Source organism: Osmerus mordax, chromosome 21 (genome assembly GCF_038355195.1).
Source record: "Osmerus mordax isolate fOsmMor3 chromosome 21, fOsmMor3.pri, whole genome shotgun sequence".
NCBI classification, from domain to species: Eukaryota; Metazoa; Chordata; class Actinopteri; order Osmeriformes; family Osmeridae; genus Osmerus; species Osmerus mordax.
The window spans coordinates 10,348,744-10,368,901 of record NC_090070.1 but is presented as its reverse complement, the minus strand read 5'-3'; the positions used below and the strand labels follow the sequence as shown (position 1 = coordinate 10,368,901).

Genomic DNA, 20,158 nt, shown 5'->3' with positions numbered 1-20,158 from the left:
AGTTGTTTAGGATAGAAAGAGTCAAATATTTTGATACAATGTTGCACATCATGAACTTTGAGCGTAGGAAACGATTGCTACGTTTACGTGTACGTTCAGTGAAGGCTTCTGGGACATGTAGTTCCCCAAAAATACAATCTCACAAAGACATCTTTCTTTTTACAGATCACTGAGTTACACAATATTGTAGACATGCTCATGCTCATACACGTAAACATTATTTTATTTTATTGTTATGCTATTATTATTTAGCTACAAACTTCGGCTACTTCTATAGGTCCGGATCCTGACCCACTCTCCAGCACTGTTGGGGGCAGCAATGCTCTTGATATGAGTTGGTTCCATTCCTCAGTTGAACAGAAAGAACTACAGTTGTGAGCGCTCATGAACGCGCCTTTGACACCAAATCCGCTAGATTACTAGACCCCGTGCTTCGCCAAGGAAAAGAAGATTGGTTTTACCGTATACCGACGTTTGGTGTTTACGGTTTCCACACTTATCTGACTTTTGAGGAAACGTGTAATTTTTCCTTTGGAATTTAATTATTTGAAGACGTCAATAGTTTGTATATTTAGCTTTTTGGCTAAGGAAAGATATCCAGAGCATTGCGTTTTCGGGCCAGTCTGTTTCAGAGTTGGGAGAACAACAAGAGCTTCGCGTGGTACTTTACCCCGAGAAAGTCCATTATCTGAACGGATACAATGACAAAATATGCGAATTACATTGTTGCTGGTACAGGAAATGATAAACCATGATGTGCGAAGAATCTTTATTATTTAAACTCGGATAAGGTTGATGATATTGCCATTGATGGTATTGATTGGGAATTCTCCACTATTAAGTTTTGGTAAATATTTTACTGAATGAATATGCTACAAGATATTGATTACAAGATCTCTTCAAAGACTGTATATTTCCTATTCGTTTCCATACAGTAGAATGCAATAGGCCCAATACAAGCCTCAGTGACACCAGAGAGATTAATTCCTTTGTCACCTTTCCAACTGAAGAAGCACCCTAGGCATGAGCATGTCATTCTTTAATTTTCGTAAAATATTCAAATTGGGTGCTGAAAAGAAGAAAAAGCAATATGAACACGTCCACCGGGACGAGAATCCTGAGGAGATATGGGACATTATCGGGGAACTTGGAGATGGAGCGTTTGGTAAAGTGTACAAGGTAGGTTATTGGGTACTTAATAGCATTCTATTGTAAGGAGTCGTCAGTCGACAGTCCACTGGGTCAATGCTGTCTGGACATCTTTGCTTCATCACATTCTTCACATTATGTAAACAGTGATCCAGAAAAGATTGAGGACAAGTCAGTCACGTAGTGCGCTCTGTGATTGCGCTGACATGCTAACCTTTGTACGATTTGTAGGATAGCTCATAGCTCTCGACCTAAACGAAGTGCCAATACCAGTGTTGTAAATTGTCTTAGCATATTTCTTCACCTCTGGACCTTATTGCCTACACAATTATAACTTTGTTTTCCTATACTTAAGCAAGGCCATATCCACACAGCACACAGCCAGCAAAGCCATTGTTTCTCTTCCCCCTCTCTACCCCAACTGCAGGAAAACTAGGGTGTGAGATAAATTCCTATTAAGTATTTTAATAATGCCTCTGTTTTCAGTGACCTCAATGCATGGGCAGATCCAAAAGGTCCATTTGTGTGAGTGACACTGAATGTGATCTCCCATGATGGTCCTGGCCAAGTCTAGGATCAGGGGGCTTCATGGAATGCAACTGAGCACCCAATTACCACCATGTTTGTTGCCTTGTGTTCTATTTTGGAACCTGTGTAATGGCTTTATTATAAGGCCCGGTACTTAGTTTTGTTCAGGCTCCTGTGATGTTTTTCTCTGTTTAATAATTACAGTGTAGCCTGCCTACAGTCCTTTCAAAACACCCTAAAAACCTATGTGGCCACAGTAGGCTCAATCTGAAGCAACATTTTTCCAATGAAACAGCGTTCGTTTGTAATTATTAGGATGAGTGAATGTTTGACTAACTTACAGAAGTCAGCCCGGACCAAGTACCCTGGAAATTGCAGAGTAACTGTACCCTGCTTCCTGTCTGTAGTCTAGGTGATGACTCACTCTTGGACTGACTCCAACCTCCCCATCGATTCACAGTAGTGAAATGGTAGAAGCTCTAGAACACTAATTGTGTTTTGGATGTGTTAACGGAGGGGGGGGGGGGGTGCTGGGTGTCAGTGCTGTTTGGACACGCTGACCTCAGGACACGCCCAAGTCGTGAGGAAGTGGCTGTATCCCATGTCACCACGACGACCCCATCAAGCACATCCTGCTTCCAGAAGGGCCAAAGCAAACAGAGATAATGTGAATGGGAACATATCACAAGGCCCACTTCCCCAGTGCAGCATTATATCTAATCTCTTTTTTTTTCTCAACAACGTGTTAGTAATGTCCAATAAAAATGTGCTCATCTGCAAGTCTAGTCTCCTCTGGTGCTAAGGAGAGGACAACGCAGAACCTCTCCATCCTTCTCTCAGGCAACTCCAAATGAACCCCAACTTATTGCATCTCCCCCGTCCTTCTCTGCTCCTCCTCGCGTTTCTTCTTCTGCTTCCACAGGCTCAGAACAAGCAGACAGGCATCCTGGCAGCAGCCAAAGTGATCGACACCAAGACCGAGGAGGAGCTGGAGGACTACATGGTGGAGATCGATATCCTGGCCTCCTGCGACCACCACAACATCGTCAAGCTGCTGGATGCCTTTTACTATGAGAGCAAGCTGTGGGTGAGTGGGACCAGGAGGAGGCTCTGGGGGTTGTAGTCAAGAGCTGATGTCGATTGTTCTTCTTCTGCTTTTGTAGGCTGAGGTGAGTCTTGATGATAAAAAAAAAAAAAAATACCTGGCCCATCAACTTTTGGTGCCAAAGTCCATGTTAGCAGCGAGATGAAATGAAATCATTGCGGTTAATCATCAAACCGGATGAGAAGTCTATAGAGATGTCTTCTGTGTTTGTTTTGGGAGTCGACAGATAGGCATATCTCTGTTTTTATTGCTCTGTTTTTAATTCTCAGTGAGGTTGAGGTTCGTGAATTCTCATTAGATGAGGTAAGTGAGGCATTATGTGACTGTGTCCAGGGAACACCTGTGGTAGTCGGTGTCTGCTGCACACTGCTGAGGGAAAGTGGTCATTAATATTCCAGTACTGCACTAAGGAAGTGCAGAGATTAGCCAAATCGTTATCCAGTCATTAGATAGTCTTCTTGTTCCGTTCAGTCGTGGTAAATTACTTATATATACACTCTGAAGTTACTTTAGTAGGCACTATTTCTACATCGCTTTAAAAGAAGTGGCAGGTGAATGTGAATGTATATAGGAATGCTAAAGTAATACAAGCTAGTACAGTACTACTACTTCTGTAGTATGTTGTATGAATCTATAATCACATCATTAGTTACCTCTCAGGCAAGATCAAAGCCTTGTTTATTGAATAACGGGCGGCGGAAGAAATCTATATTTAGGAGGTCAATGCAACTTTTGTGCTATCTGATACAAGTCTTCAGCAAAGTGGGCCAAATGGAACAAGAGAGGGGTATTCTCGAAGTAGAAGAATAAGAAGTATGAGGCTCTGGCCGGCATCAAAATATCCCAGCAACAGCGTCCACGGAGGCCTCGTCTCCAGTCATGAGGAAAATGTCATAATTACCTGGGTGTTTGGTTACAGCGCGTTATCAAGCCAATGCTCGGTCCCTTTCCTCCCCATTGTCTGCTGAACAATGGCTCCAGTCCAAATGGGAGGTTGTCTATTGATTTTTATCTGGGCTTACACGGCACTCTCCCCGGTGTAGCTAGGACACGAAGAGGCCAGAGTGGAGATATTGTTGTGCTTAGCACATCTTGCACGACTGGCATTTCAGTCACCCTCCCTCCCGCCCATACTTGTCACCACGGCTCTCACACCATTGCACGACTCCCGTCCGCAACATCACTGACCTATGACCTTTGTTGTTGTGGGTGCTCTCACACGTATGTCCTCGGTACCTTGTGAATGGCTCCGCATGTGTGTGTGTGTGTGAGAGTGTGTGTGTGTACATGTGCAGTCGTTGCTCTGTAGTCCCTCTGTGTACACCCCCACTGTACAGATTTCTCTGTGGGGCCTATTGTGCAAAGCCAGCAGTGTTAAAACAACAGCACGCCTACAGAGATACAACATGATCCTGCCCCTTGTGAATGGACCAGACTGTCTGAAGGACCAGGGCTCTCAGCAGTCTCGTGTTTTGTTTTTCACGGAAGGCTGAAAGCTATTGAAGGCTGTTTTTGTTTCCACTGAAGTGCATCAGGAAGATTTACATTTAGTCATTTAGCGGACGCTCTTATCCAGAGCGACTTACAGTAAGTACAGGGACATTCTCCCCGAGGCAAGTAGGGTGAAGTGCCTTGCCCAAGGACACAACGTCATTTGGCATGACCGGGAATCGAACTGGCAACCTTCAGATTACTAGCCCGCTTCCCTCCCCGCTCAGCCACCTGACGCCCCTGATAGTATGGGAACGATAAGGGTGTAAATATAAACTTTCACAGAATGCTGATCGACCAGCCTGCAGGATGGGCTATGAGGAAGTGAGGTGTTAACTGTCAATCACGTGTCAGTATTCCTGTGCCACCAGATCATGCAACAATTGATTATTACGTTATTGTTGATCAGCAATGGCTCGAGTTTCCTGCTAGGCTACACTAACACGCTCTCACAAATACCTAGCCAGCTAGCTAACTGTAGCTACTGTTAGACTAACCCACTAACTATATGCACTGCGCATTAAACCTCCTAATCCTGTTTGAAGAGAAGGGATACGTTTCTATCCAGGGGCTAGAGGCGCTATGGTTCTGTGAGAAGCCCTTCCTTAAAGCGGCCGGCCTTCTTGCTGGCCAATCCTCTTATACCAGCGGCCATCTTGAGAACTTCTAAAACCCTTTAAGGGATCAGCATACTGCAGTTACTCCTAAATTGTCTCAGATAGTTGGGCCAGGGCCAAAACAGATGACCGTCCCTAAATAATTTGTCATGACAAATGACAAATGTTGGCAAACCTCTGAATGGAACTGGAAAGTAGGGTGGCAGACAGGCTACTGGTCAAGTTGGTGCTGTAGGTCATGTGATCAAGTCTGGCTAAGCTTGTTGATTGTAAATGTGGAGTGACTGATTGGATGGGTAGAGTTAAGTGGATGTTTGCCCCTTGAGAACCTGTAAGACCCCTGTGAATGGGATCGGAAGACCGGAAAGCCAGATCAGAGACAGGAAGGAAGGAGCTCTGTAACATGGATACCTGTGTGTTGAGGGGGAAACTCAGGGATTACTGCTCCTTACGCTCATTAACGCTGCAAATGTTGTCCGTGTGTTTGTTGCCACGGCAGCTTGCTTTACGTGGCATCGCGCTGACTCGTGTCCATGCCGACATTGGACACGGTGTCGGTGTGACACTGTTCCTGTCAGGCAAAATACAATGCTTGCTGTTCCCTTCTGTGGTTTAGTAATCGGAAATACAGCTCACAGTCATGTTGGAGATGTATCAACTAAGCATTTTCTCCTTCTCTGTGTGTGTCTCTCCCTCTTTCTGTGTCTCTCTTGGCCTTTCTCTAGATCCTGATTGAGTTCTGTGCAGGCGGAGCGGTGGACGCAGTGATGCTGGGTGAGTCAGCATTCTTTGCAGCGCCCACGCTTAAAATAAAACATTCGCGAACATTTAAAACGAATCAGCAAAAGCCGAGACTCGACGTCAGTGATGCTGTTATGCCGACCGTGGCACGGGCACAGAGGGGGCTCCAAAAGAAAGACCTCCCATGCACTGTTCAATGTTTTCTAAATGGTAAACCAGCTTAGTCCTAATATGATCTTCAGTCCTATTAGTGCCTACGAGGAAGAGTGTGTGTGACTGAGAAAGGAATTCTAAGAATGTGTGTGTGTGTGTGTCCAGAGCTGGAAAGGCCCCTGACGGAGCCTCAAATTAGAGTGGTGTGCAAGCAGACCCTCCAGGCCCTCGTCTATCTCCATGACAACAAGGTGATCCACCGAGACCTGAAGGCTGGGAACATCCTCGTCTCTCTGGACGGAGACGTCAAGCTGGGTGAGAGAGAGGAGCACACACACACAGAGCACACACATACACACACAGAGCACACACACACACACACACACACACACACACACACAGAGCACAGACACACACACACACACACATGTTGAATCTTACTTGCTTGAAACCTTGTGGGAGGACAGAGGACAGATGTTTTAGGATGACCAGATTTCCTCAGTGTATTAAGCAACTCCAGCATTTGTTTTTGATGGGCAACTTTTACAAATGTCATGCGGAAACTATGTTCCCCCTGTGTTCTCAATGTAAAAGACTGATGTATAGATGAAACTTGTTGTTGCCGTTCACACACTGCCCCTTGTCAACATTTAAGGGAATAACATAAAGTATATTAATCACATCTACAGTGCATGTGCCACAGTCTAACTTCCCACGTACCCCTGCAGCGTCGTATTAGAGTGTAGAGACGGCCAGCTTGTTGGGTTGGACAGCATGAGGCAGCTTATTGTATTGTCCCCCTGACTCACACAGCGCTGTGCACAGTAAGCTGCCACAGCTGCCGCCGTGAGGCATCCAGATCCTTCCTGGTGTGAGTCATCACTGGTGGAGGGAACAGGGCCGCTGTGATTGCGCACGCACAGGGGGGCCTAGTGTGTCCTCGCGCGACCTGACAAATGGCTGATGTCCGCATGTGGCACGCACCGCCCGGGGACAAACTCTGTGACGACGAGTGGCGGGCAGCGTGAACGCAACCTGGCGTCACCGGCCGGATGTAGGCGTTATGAAAGCAGGGCTACGGCATAGGTCTCTCTGTTTTAACGCTAACGAGATTAGCATAAGTCTCTCTGTTTTACGCTAACGAGATTAGCATAGGGTCGCCTGTTTACTTTAATCGGTGGTGATGCTTTGTCAGGGTTTGTTGTCGATGAAATGAGCTTTGTCTGCATTTCAGTGTCTCATCTGTTTGTCTCTAATTACATGTGGCTTCCAGCTGACTTTGGGGTGTCTGCCAAAAACACCAAAACTCTGCAGAGGAGAGACTCCTTCATTGGGACGCCATACTGGTGAGTCACCCACGACAAAGGGAGAAATATCTTCTAGAAGATTCACGCTTCTTCATGGACACCTATCGAAACCTGCACAAATAAAAAGTTCCACACAAAGTCCAAACTATTCTTAAAATCCTCAATTCTCATTGGTCCCAGGATGGCTCCGGAGGTGGTGATGTGTGAGACATCTAAGGACCGTCCCTATGACTACAAGGCTGACATCTGGTCCCTGGGCGTGACCCTGATCGAGCTGGCTCAGGTCGAACCGCCCAACCACGAGATGAACCCGATGCGAGTCCTCCTCAAAATAGCCAAGGCCGACCCTCCTACCCTGATGCAGCCGTCACGATGGTGAGTCCATTGTCACTGGACGTGTGTGTGTGTGTGCGAGAGAGATAGCGTGTTTTATGTAGCATGTAAGTCGTTTCTTATGTCTGTGTAACAAACCATCTAGAGAGTCAGGTTAAAATGACTGGGACGTAAACTAACTTAAACATGTCTCCAACTTGCTTCTCAGGTCTCCAGAGTTCAGCGATTTCCTGAAGAGGTGTTTGGATAAGAACGTGGACAACAGGTGGAACACCGCTCAGCTTCTACAGGTAAGTGAACCCCTCGCCTCACCTCCCCCCTCGCCATCCATTGTACAGGTAACCACGACCCCCTTCCTCCCTCTCTCAACCCCTCTGTAAGTACAGAGACACAGTTCTGTTGGTATTCACACACCCGCCCGCTCAACACCTGGGGAGATGTGCGCATGGTACGCACCAAACAAACGCAAGACCCATGAGCACGCGTAGCTAGCGTGAAGCTTTACCCAGCGACCCCCAGCCTCGCCCCCCTCTCCCCACCCAGCACCCTTCCCCCCCCACCCCCTTTCACACCTGTCCCTCCCCCTCCCGCTTCTCCACTCCTCCCCCTCCCTAGTGACCACCCGTTCTCCTCACCCCAAGGCCCAGCCTGAGCCGACACCTGCTCACCCTGGGCATCTGTGTTGCCTGGACACCTTGGGCCTAACGCCTCGTTCACCCTCCCTCCCTCCCCTCCTCCTCCGCGGCTCATCCTCCCTCTCCTCTCGCCTGTCTACGTCAGCACAACAGGCTTTTCTTTTCCAGAGGGTTTAAGGCGCCGCTGCCAACACGGGCCAGGTTACTTACCGACTTAAGAGAATGAAGGGCGGGACAGTGAAGAGATAAGTCGTGTTTGGAGTTTGTCCCTAGCGCCAGACTTCACAGTCGTGCCTGTACGGCAGCAGGATACTGTAGGAGGATTCTATTTTTTTTCTGGGAAGAAAAGCGAAACATCTAAATGGGATTGAAAGTACAGAACACCAGTCTGCCGCCCATGTCTGTCTTGATATCCAAGAAGCTGCATATTTTCAGACCGGTGATATATTATGTGCAACAGGCATCTAAGCCCAAGAAGGTAGGTCTGTTGGTTTTAAGAAGCCTTTGTAGAGATTTCAAAAGCTGGGCATTAACATCATTTGTGCGACAAACTGTAAGTAGATTTGTGGAGTCGGCACCATTCTGTCTACTTTCCCGTTCTCGTCTCCAAACGATTTCATTCAGAGAATGGAACAGACATGACAGAAAAATGTCATTTGCATTTGATGTTTCGATCAGAATAGCCTATATTGTCAGAAAAAAATGTGATGTTTACAACTCAGCAGTAGCCCATTTGACGACAGATCAATAGATCCCAGGTCCAAATCCCCCCCATGCACATCACTCTGAATAAAATCGACTTATGAACGCCACAAAATTGAATAAAAAAATAAAATAAAAAAAGGTCCTATTCCGTGTGCTCAGTATGGCGTCTGGTTTGTGCGTGCGGTGTGCAGCATCCATTCGTGAGCAGCGTGACGGACAGCAGACCCCTGAGGGAGCTGATCGCCGAGGCCAAGGCGGAGGTGACGGAGGAGATCGAGGAGCACAAGGAGGAGGAGGAGGAGGAGGACACGGAGACACAGCTGGTGAGTTGGAGCAGGGTTGTCGTGACGTCACGAACCTGACGTGATGAAAAGAGCTCACGCCACAGCCTTTATGTTTGACTCCTGAATTTTGTCAAATGCGTTCTCTGTTGCGAGAGCTTTTCTAATCGCTGCTGTGTTATGCTATATTTGAATATTCAACTACCCCCCCCCCCCCCCCGTTTTTACCTCAGGGTCACAAGCGTGCCCCATCAGACGCTAGTGTGGCAAGTTCTGAGGATGAGAAGACTCCCCTGTCTCCCTCCATCTTGGAGTCTGTCCCTGAGAAGGTTGAGGTGATTCTCCCGTCAGCCGTCGACGTACCAGCGGGGAACCATGTTGTAGACGCAAACTCCGTGGAGCTTCCTCCTGCCCCTGCTGAAGTGGCAAAGGCAGAGGAGACCCCGAGCACTCCAGTAGAGGACGGGGAGATGACACCGAAGCTGGGTGAGGCGAAGAAAGATGAGGAGGTGGTTGTGGAAGCAGAAGAAGTTGCCTCACCGGACGTAGGGGAGAAACCAGTGGAACCCGAGGAACCGGTTCCACCGGTAAAGGAGATGGAGGAGTTGGAGCTAGCCAGTGAGGAGGAGAAGGAGTTGGACACGGCCGAGGTCCAGACCAACGAGGCTGAAGGGTCGGAGGTCAAGGAAGAAAAGATGGACGCCGTGGAAGCTCCGGCCCAACCCACCGACGAGGAGCTCACGAGAGGGTTGAGGGTCACCCTGACGCTACCCGACGAGCACAAGCCATCCCCTCCATCGCCAGCGGCCCCGGAAGAAGAGCACGGAGAGAGGGCGAAGGAGAGAGGGCAAGATCAACCACCTGTGGAGGTGGAGAAGGTCGCTCCGGAGAAAAGGAAGAACGAGAAAGAGAGGGATTCGGACTCGGGGAGTGGTTCGGCTGCCGATAACAGCAGCTTAGACCTCAACCTCTCCATCTCTAGTTTCCTCACCAAAACCAAGGAGCCGGGAACGGCGTCCATACAGGTTAGCAATGCTACTCTACCTTCCCGAAAGAATATCACAGATGAATTGTCGTTTGTTTTAGGTGTATATACACCACGTTGATTGCCACCATTTTGTCGTGCCAGGATATCAAGCGCCAGAAGAAGACGCTGAAGAAGACCAGGAAGTTCATGGTGGACGGGGTCGAGGTCAGCGTGACCACTTCCAAGATCGTCACCGACAACGACACCAAAAACGAGGAGATGAGGTTCCTCAGGTAAACTGCCTGTCTCCACGCAATGGGAATTTTCCATGCAAAACTATGCAAATATTTGGTGCGACAGCCCTCTCACGCCTCATTTAGGACATGACTCGTTTTACACATACCTTATTTAACCTTGATGAGGGATCTATTTTTACTGCTGTGTGCATCTCATAAGCTCAACTGAGAATGTGGGTGTGACTTGATACCCTCCTCTGACAAACAAAGCAGAGATTACACTGAGGCTACTTCCTGCACCATCACCTCCTTCTCCTCCCTTCCTCATGTCTTCCTTTCTTCTCTCCCTTCCTCAACCTTCTTTCCGCTCCCACCTTCTTTCCATCTCCTCCTCCCCTCCCTCCCATCTCCGCTCATCCATCTCCTCTTCCTCCCCTCCTCCATCTCCTCCTCCCCTCCCTCCCATCTCCGCTCATCCATCTCCTCTTCCTCCCCTCCTCCATCTCCTCCTCCCCTCCCTCCCATCTCCGCTCATCCATCTCCTCTTCCTCCCCTCCTCCATCTCCTCCTCCCCTCTCTCCCATCTCCCCTCCTCCATCTCCTCTTCCTCCCCCTCCTCCATCTCCTCCTCCATCTCCTCCTCCCCTCTCTCCCTAACCCATCTCCTCCTCCCCTCTCTCCCTAACCCGTCTCCCCCCCTCCTCCATCTCCTCCCCTCTCTCCCTAACCCATCTACTCTCCTCCATCTCCTCTCCTCCTCCATCTCCTCCTCCCCTCTCGCCCCCTCCTCCCCCTCCCTCCAGGCGGCAGGAGCTGCGGGAGCTGCGCCTCCTGCAGAAGGAGGAGCAGAGGGCCCAGCAGCAGCTCAGCAACAAGCTGCAGCAACAGAAGGAGCAGATCTACCGACGCTTCGAGCAGGAGACCACCGTGAGTCCCTCCCCCCTCCCCCACCGGCCCCGTGTGTGGGCAGAGCCCGGGAGACCGCCGCAGGAAAACCAGGAGGGATTCTCTCACCAATAGTCAAGTTTATAGCCTGAGGCCAAGTTGTTAAATCCCTGTAATTTGAGTCATAATGAGTCTCATAAATAGACCTACGTTTTGGTTCTATTTTCATGCACGACCCCTGGTATGGTATTTTTTGACCCGCTCCTACTCAGCCCTGCTTTCTTAGATTCAGTCGCACGCTCCTCATTCCTGGAGTTACCCTGTGTGACCCTCCTCAGCTCTGCCCAGTTCATGCCCAGCCGGTCTGTGTTTCTACCAGTCTGTGCCAGCCCAGGAGTTCCATGCCTCTAATCCTTCTAGGCGGCTCTTGCATCGTCACTCCCCCAGGACCTATTTCTGGACCTGGCCACTGCTTAAATCGACCTGTCAGTCAAACTCAGTTTAAACTAGAGGCTAGCCACAAGCCAGAGAAAGCATGTATTCTCGACAGAGGGAGAGGCAGGGATGCATTGCCCAGGATCCGACCGAAAGACAACGGTGAATATCTTTTACATGCGATTTTGTGCTCGGCCAGAATTGCGATTTTAGGATTTTATGCCGGGTTTACCCCCCGAGGCAAGAACGTAATCCATCCGTCAGCATCAGCCAGAATCCGGATCCAAGTTCCCTTGCGGGAAATGACGATGGCTTTCAAACCGAAAATGTCCTCACTCGCTCGAAAGCCTCGGAAGGAAGGCAAACGCAGGCTCTCCTTCGTGTTCGCCCCGACCCAACCCTCCCTCCCCCCCTTCTCCCCCCCGCAGAGCAAGAAGCGCCAGTACGACCAGGAGGTGGAGAACCTGGAGAGGCAGCAGAAGCAGACCATCGAGCGCCTGGAGCAGGAGCACACCAACCGCCTGAGGGACGAGGCCAAGCGCATCAAGGCCGAGCAGGAGAAGGAGCTGTCCAAGTTCCAGAACGTGCTCAAGAACCGCAAGAAGGAGGTGAGGGGAGAGAGAGAGTGGGGTGGGGTGGGAAAAGAAGAGTGTGTGGTTGGGAGGATATGGATGGGAAGTGTGTGTGTGTGTGTGTGTGTGACTGTGAGAGAACAAAAATATCAATAAAAACGAGAGAAAGTTAAATGACCAATATGGACACAGTATTTAACTCGCCTCTCTTACCAAAATCCCACATGAGTCTAATAAAGAGGGAGAGGGTAAGCCTGCCACCATGACAGCTCAGGACCTATTCATAGACACTGGTGTTGATGGGAACCCATTGAGCTGCTAGATTCTAGATATTTATGTAATAGACCTTGAGTAGCCTTAATCAGTCCAGCCCTGCCAACTCTCATCAATCTACTCTAAGCAACAGTATCGCAGCGGGATCTGGAAAGGTGAACTAGGGTTGCGTCACTCTGATGGGGTCTGATATGGATTAACTAGAAGGGTTACGCGACAACTGGTTGTGACACGGCGTCCAGTTCTGAAACCCCGTTCATGTGCCCCGTTGGGGGATGGTAAAAGTGAAGGTTGTTTACTCGTCAACATGTTGGTTTACTGAAAGTGAGCCTTGGGTGTTGTTAACATAGATATATATAAAGGGTAGATGTCTCGTCCGCGTTGCCGGACAACGGAGTCGAACGTCCGCACATGGCGGCCATCAGCTACAGTCAACTCGCTCACCCATAACATTGTGTTGATGCTACATGTACTTTTTAAATGACAATAACTTGCTCAATTTTCAACCGATTTTTAAACGGTTTGGTTTGTTATCAACGTCAGAGATGTCGTTATGCCACTGCATACTTATGAATGATATTTTTTTAAATAGAAATAGAAGTATGCAGTGGCATACCGACATCTCTGACGTTGATAACAAACCAAACCGTTTAAAAATCGGTTGAAAAAGTACATGTAGCATCAACACAATGTTATGGGTGAGCGAGTTGACTGTAGCAAGATGGCCGCCATGTGCGGACGTTCTAGACTCCGCCGTAAGACATCGAGTCTTTATATATATCTATGGTTGTTAATGCATGTTTTCACGTCCCTGTCGTCCATTTGCTGCCGGCATTCACAACAGGTAGTGGAGCTGGTCGCCAAGCAGCGGAGAAACGCTATCAGGCGTACAAAAGAGGATATGATCCTTAGCCCATCTGAAGAGGTAACATGAGCTGTCACTAAACTCTGGTGTGGCTTTCCAACTTGGACTGAGTTCCCTGCTACAGGTTACTAACATCCCGGAACAGTCTACCAACGTCTCGTTCATTCAAGATATTCCCTTCTTAGTAGACTTTCATTTAGTCATTTAGCAGACGCTCTTATCCAGAGTGACTTACAGTAAGTACAGGGACATTCTTCCTGAAGCAAGTAGGGTGAAGTGCCTTGCCCAAGGACACAACGTCATTTTGCACGGCCAGGAATCGAACCGGCAGCCTTCTGATTAATAGCCCGACTCCCTAACCGTTCAGCCATCTGACCCCTCTGACTTGTAGTGTTGTTGTGGTTCTCATAAAGTCAATTATCCACTACTTGTTTCACTAAAGGGAACTGTATTCCTGTTTCGACCAGGATAGCAGCAAAGCATTGAATGCCAGGACCTCCTCTCTCCTTTCTACTATAAAACGCCTCTAAACAATCCTATGTTTTGTTACTTAACTTCTCCTCCAGCCTCCTATGTATCTATCTATCAATATATTGTTTCACTTTCAATGATTATGGGCAAAGGGTTTTCAGTGGTTGACTCAGCCACCCAGGTTTTCTGGGTGAATAGCATGCAGCCCACTGAGGGTGTTGTCCAATAGGAGTGTAACCTGTTCCTCTTTACAGGTAGTGGCCCATGTCCTCATGTACACTTGTAAAAGCCCCCATACAGGATGTAAGTCAAGCAATCCCCCCCCCCCCATACAACTCTTCATCTTCGGTTTCAGACCTGGGTCAGATACTATTCGCCAATACTTTGGGTGAACTTGATTTAGTTGAGTTCTTGAATACGGAACCACTGGGCAGCGGTCCAAAAGGTACGCAGTGCCAAATTCTGATTAAAATTAAACGCACGCTGTGTGTTTGATCCAGGCCTGTTGGTTGGTTTGACGGCCGTCTTCAGCGCTCTCCTTGTTGTCAGTGGGCCGACTCATCGACATCGAGGGAGAGATGCTTCTTCTTGGGTGTTTTTGAAGTGTGTTGTTGTGTGGGTGATCTTTCTCTTTCTCTCCTTGTTATTTTCCAGAGCTCCCGATGTTGGTCATAGAATGTGATTGATTTGAACGAAAATGGAGTGTATATTGAGTCAGCTAAAAAGTGGAAATATATCAAATTCATATATAGAACCAGTACGAGTTTAATGGATTTCGGTCTACATAAAAACTCCACCTTACTGTAGCCTAACCGACAGCATGTTGTCAGATTGTCTGGCACACCAGGTAAAGCCATGCTTACCCTGAGGTAAACTCCTATGCTAACATTTAGCCCATCAAGGACCCCGTTACACAGATGGCTGTGTGATCGTGCTACCCTCTCCTGCTAGCTCAGTGCTAATCTCCATACAATTAAACTGGAAGCGGGATAAAACAGATGCTAACCTGTGACTCATAGTAAAAAATATCTGTATTACCTCTTTGACGTTGCAAATCTATAGTTAGCATCCACCCATACATAACTGATACTGATGGTGATGATTACAGCATCTGACTGTCTTTTTAACCCGTAAAGAAACACTTACTGGTGACTTAATTACTGGTGTTTAGCTTGTTAGCATCTTATGAGGTGAATTGTAGTGTGGCTAGCCTGGTGCTAACTCATGGCCCCTTATGGTCTAAAAACCTTCCTGCCCATACGAATGATCTGATTACAACTCTGTTGTGCACTGATGGGCTTTTAGCATCAGATGGGATGAAACTGGCAGTCTGTCTGGGGGGGGGGTCTGTGTCTGGGGATCTCAAGGTCCAGTAATGAGGGGAAAATGGAGGTTGACTTCCCTTGTTGGGGTTCTGGACATTTTTTTTTTTTTTTTTGCTGATCTGCCACTGTCATGGGTATCTCCTGTAACCTTTTTCTTTGGTTCATTTCAATACTACTCCAAGTTATCCAAGCTAACAAGCAATTCGGTATAGCCTATCAAACGGACAGAATCTCCTTTTGGTGTGCGTGTTCTCTGGAGTGATTATTCTGGCCTCCTCTGCCGTTTAACTTCCCCAGGTGTGCCGTTCATCACAAACAGGAAGTAAACGCTTGTTTGTACTAACACCCCTCCCTCTCCTTCCCTCGGTGCTCAGGAGCAGGAGTTCCTCCAGAAACAGCAGCAGGATCTGGACAGCGCTCTGAAGAAGATTATCCAGCAGCACAAGCACGAGCTGGCCACCATCGAGAGGGACTGCCTCAACCACAAGCAGCAGCTCCTCCGAGGTACAGAGGCAGACGGCTCTCCATGCATGCTCGCTAAAAGAAATATGTATAGTGTAGCTAGCTCGGTACAAATTTATAATTAGCTGGACTAACAGGTGGCACCTGCTGTACCTCACCTATAGTGGAGTTAAACGGTTTCTACCTCTGAGACAAAGGCGGGTTGGCTTTTACCATCCAGCTGCGTTGAGACAAGGCTCATGCTTTTCCTACACTGCGAACAAAGCAACAGCAAGTGTAGGCTTACAGGGCAATGCAAGGCACAACCAGCACCCGCTGTTCACAGTGACACAGCAGAAGGACAAACGGCCTCTTTGAAGCCGCGGGGTGAGCCTGAGGTCTTGTGTTTTAATTCCTGCTAAGACGGACCCAGGCCCCAACTCCCTGACCCTCAACTGAACCGAACGCAGAGCTGATACACGCTAACTCGGATACACTCCTGATCCCAGAGCTCAGACGTTGGCCTGGGTTTACACTAAACATACCCTCCAGAAGACCCACTCAGCCAGAGTTGTGGGAGCTCAGGTTGATGTTCCTACTTCAGAGTGTGTCGGAGGAAGTTCAGTTAGATATTAAACTCGCAGTAGGTCAAGAGAGGCGGTACCAGCATAGACCAGAGAAAGTTGATCCAGTTTGACGACCACAAATATGCGATAAGGATCTCTGCGGTTGAAAATGTGAGCATTATTTCCGTGTTCAATGTGTTTTCACACGTATTAACGTGCGTGTGTGTTGTGTGTGTGTGTGTGTGTGTGTGCAGCGCGGGAGGCGGCCATGTGGGAGTTGGAGGAGCGCCACCTGCAGGAGAAACACCAGCTGTTGAAACAGCAGCTCAAGGATCAGTACTTCATGCAGAGACACCAGCTGCTCAAGAGGCATGAGAAGGTAAGACCTGCCTGACAGACCAACAGAACAATTGAAATTCTAACGTTACTGGAACTGGAACTCTCCAAGTTCTGGAACTCTCCAACTGGAACTCTCCAAGTTCTGGAACTCTCCAACTGGAACTCTCCAAGTTCCAGTTAAAAACGGAAGAGCACTACAAGTAAATATAGATGTTTCTACAGGGATAACATGAAGTCTCTCTGTGTCTGTCTGTCTGTGTGTGTGTGTGTGTGTGTGTGTGTGCACGGAGCAGGAGATGGAGCAGATGCAGCGCTACAACCAGCGTCTGATCGAGGAGCTGAAGAGCCGTCAGACCCAGGAGCGGGCGCGCCTGCCCAAGATCCAGCGCAGCGAGGCCAAGACGCGCATGGCCATGTTCAAGAAGAGCCTGCGCATCACTGGGGCCGTCATCACCCCCGAGCAGGAGAGGGAGAAGGTCAAACAGGTGAGGGGGGAAACGCCATCCATGTTAAGTTTCCTTCCTGACTCACTGGGTTCTTTGTTTCCTTCCTTCCTTTAGACCCTTCTTCCCTCCTACCTTCATTTGTTTTAGCCTTCCTTCCTCTCTTCCTTCCTTCCTTCAGTCATGGCGTCCCACGTCCTTCCTACCTCCCAACCTTCAAGACTGAAATAAATTTGAGAGGATAGAAAACCGAATAACGAGGTGTGTGTGTGTGTTTGTCTTCCAGTTTGCCACCCAGGAGGAGAAGCGACAGAAGAACGAGCGGCTGCACCAGCAGCAGAAGCACGAGAACCAGATGAGAGACCTGCAGCTGCAGTGTGACGCCAACGTCAGGGAGCTGCAGCAGCTGCAGGTAGGCCTGGGCAGGACACGCACTCACACTGGTGCACACACACACACACATGAACACTTTCAATCTCTCTCTCACAAACACATCTCCTGTGAATCACTATGAAGCAGCCTGTAACAACTCGTGTGTGTGTATGTGTGTGCGCGTGTTCCGTCAGAACGAGAAGTGCCACCTCCTGATCGAGCACGAGACCCAGAAGCTGAAGGAGCTGGACGAAGAGCACAGCCAGGAGCTGAGGGAGTGGAGGGAGAGGCTCCGGCCCAGGAAGAAGGTGACCCACCCACCCACCCCCCTGCCTGCTAGCCCCCAGACCAGGGTTCTCCAATCCTGGTCCTGGAGGCCCGCTGTCCTGCATGTTTTAGATGTTTCCCTGCTCCAGAACACCTGTTTCAAATGAATGGGTCATTATCAAGCTCTGTGGAAGCATGGTAATGACCTTTCATTTGAATCAGATGTGCTGGAGCAGGGAAACATCTCAAACGTGCTGGACAGCGGCCCTCCAGGACCAGGATTGGAGAACCGTGCCTTAGACAGGGAGGCCCAACACTGACACACTGTTAGAGCTTGTCCACGGCACGATTGGCAGCTGACCCACATTGTGATTGGTTGTCGTTCAAGGCGCTGGAGGACGAGTTTGCCAGGAAGCTTCAGGAACAGGAAGTGTTCTTCAAGATGAGTGGCGAGTCCGAGTGCCTTAACCCCTCGTCCCAGAGCCGCATATCCAAGTTCTACCCCATCCCCACTGTCCACTCTACAGGCTTCTGAGGGAGCAGCCGGTGATGGGCACGGGTCCCACACACACACACACACACACACCCAAGGTTATACACACATATACACTCCAATGCTCACATGCATGATAAGGAGGCTTACATACACTGTTGACATGCACAATGCTTGCACACAATGGACAGTGGACACACACACACTGTAACTACAGGACAGTAGATGCACACACACACAGTATGAGTGACTGAACAGACTGAACCTGTGCTGCCTTGCCCCGTGTCTCCTGGTGACACAGTGGGCCCTCAGGCGTCATGTGACAGGGTCCTGCATCGTACCTCTCTCTGTCTCTGGAGGCCCGTCTCAAGAAGCTGCAGGTGACCTGCTGTTTTCCATGGCAAATCCACCCCCTTTTTGGATTCATCATCATTACAGGGTTTTTTTTTTTTCCCTCAATGTCAGACTGTCGACTGTGATGGTGGTTCTTAACTGCTTTGAACTCAGTGTTTTGTCAAATGATGTCAGTGATGCAGTCCTTTTTCATTTGATTCTTTTTTTTTTTTTTTTTTTTTTTTTTAAGAATCCAGTGCCTGGGTAATTTGGCTATTTGAATTTCAGCGGTAACTGACAAAGCACACTTGCTGCCGAATTTTTGTCCGACTAAGTATTTGTACGATAATGAAGGATGGCATTCATAAACCACTTATTTTGAATTTCTATATTTGTGTCTATGTAAGAGACAAATAATAATATTATTGAATAGAATTGACCATTTCTGGTATTGGAAGGTGTTTATGATGAACCTTGATGAAGGAATCCTATAATTTGTAAGCAATCATAATTAGCTCAGTAGAATCACAATTGCAGTTCTCAATGGGGATTAGTTCCCACATTCTAATGCATGGTTTTGAATGCAGCTCTCTAAAACGTTTTACATGATTATCTTCTGGAATACTTTTTTAGTTTGTACATTAAATAGTCACAGTTGTAGGATTACAGTAGTTTGTCAGATTTTTTATTTTTTTTATTTTTTAAATTAGCATGCCTTTCTGTCAGACTTCTTAACAATTTGACCCTTTTTTGACATTCATCTTTTCTTTTTTGCATATTGCGGAGAAAGCGTTGAAACTGTGTTTATATATGCAAAAACCAGGTATCACTGTGGTTCCAGAATGCCTGTGTTCTGTGGCGTTACCAGTAGATAAAAGTCTGTGTTATAAAACAGGCAGTTAGTTTGAATTTCAAGTCGTGTTTATCATTAACGCTTCATCCTGCTAAAATGCAAGATCTTGATACGTTCAACTGCACAATATACCTGCATAGCAGTCAAGTTATTTTCATTAAACAATGATACTATTTGATCAAACTAGTTAATAGCCTTAGTATGTTGACGATGCATATGAAGAAACTGTATTCCTAGCTTTCGGAGTCGGACAACTCTCTTGGCCTTTATACTTTCATTGACGGTATCATGATCAGATATACAAAATATATTTCATCAAACAAAGATGAAGCAGATGTTCTGACACCGTTTTTCACTTGATGTTTCGAAACATTACGGGCAAAAAATACATAATGGAAATGTTTGTGTCTAAATGCAATTCTAATGAGGTTTTAAAAAGTTGTATAGCAATCATGTACTTCCAAAAAATGGACCTGACTGGTTTGGGCCATCATGACCTCTGATTGGTCCCATCTCTCTCTGTTCTGATTGGCTGCAGGAAGTAACTGTAAGTCGATTGGTATTTTATAATTGGTCTATTGTTTTGATATAAACAAAACAGAAATCATGTCATGAAAGAGTGCTGTGCGCCTTTCACTACATAAAGATACTGTACAAGTAGTTATTTATAAGGATACAACATATCTACTAAACCCTATTATAAACCGGTATTGTAGGTTTTACATTGGCGCAATATTAAATCTCAAATGATGGAAACGTATAATTGGAAAAATCATGTGTCAATATGTCATGTTTATCTTGTCATGATTGCAGTTCGATTTCTGAAATGTATAATTATTGAACTGAATGTTTGAGGAAATTGAAGAATGACCCTAAAAATATGATTTTTTAAGCTGAAGGTTACAAATATAGTTTTTAGTATGCCTGTACTGTAGATTGGCATTGTATTGTAAATAAACAATTTCCTGTAAATGTGT

General features: G+C 47.5%; 1 protein-coding gene across 1 annotated transcript; it reads left to right on the top strand.

The window, feature by feature from the left end:
* Positions 1–483: 483 nt before the first annotated feature.
* Positions 484–20,143, top strand: LOC136965294 (STE20-like serine/threonine-protein kinase). Its single transcript, XM_067259389.1, has 18 exons — positions 484–1,179; positions 2,600–2,764; positions 5,616–5,664; positions 5,950–6,099; positions 7,058–7,130; positions 7,272–7,466; positions 7,633–7,714; positions 8,956–9,087; positions 9,279–10,070; positions 10,175–10,305; positions 11,052–11,175; positions 11,997–12,176; positions 15,449–15,578; positions 16,336–16,460; positions 16,714–16,905; positions 17,150–17,275; positions 17,430–17,543; positions 17,891–20,143. Exons 1-18 carry the CDS (start codon positions 1,024–1,026, stop codon positions 18,035–18,037), a joined length of 3,063 nt encoding a protein of 1,020 aa, XP_067115490.1. The 5' UTR covers positions 484–1,023; the 3' UTR covers positions 18,038–20,143.
* Positions 20,144–20,158: the final 15 nt, after the last annotated feature.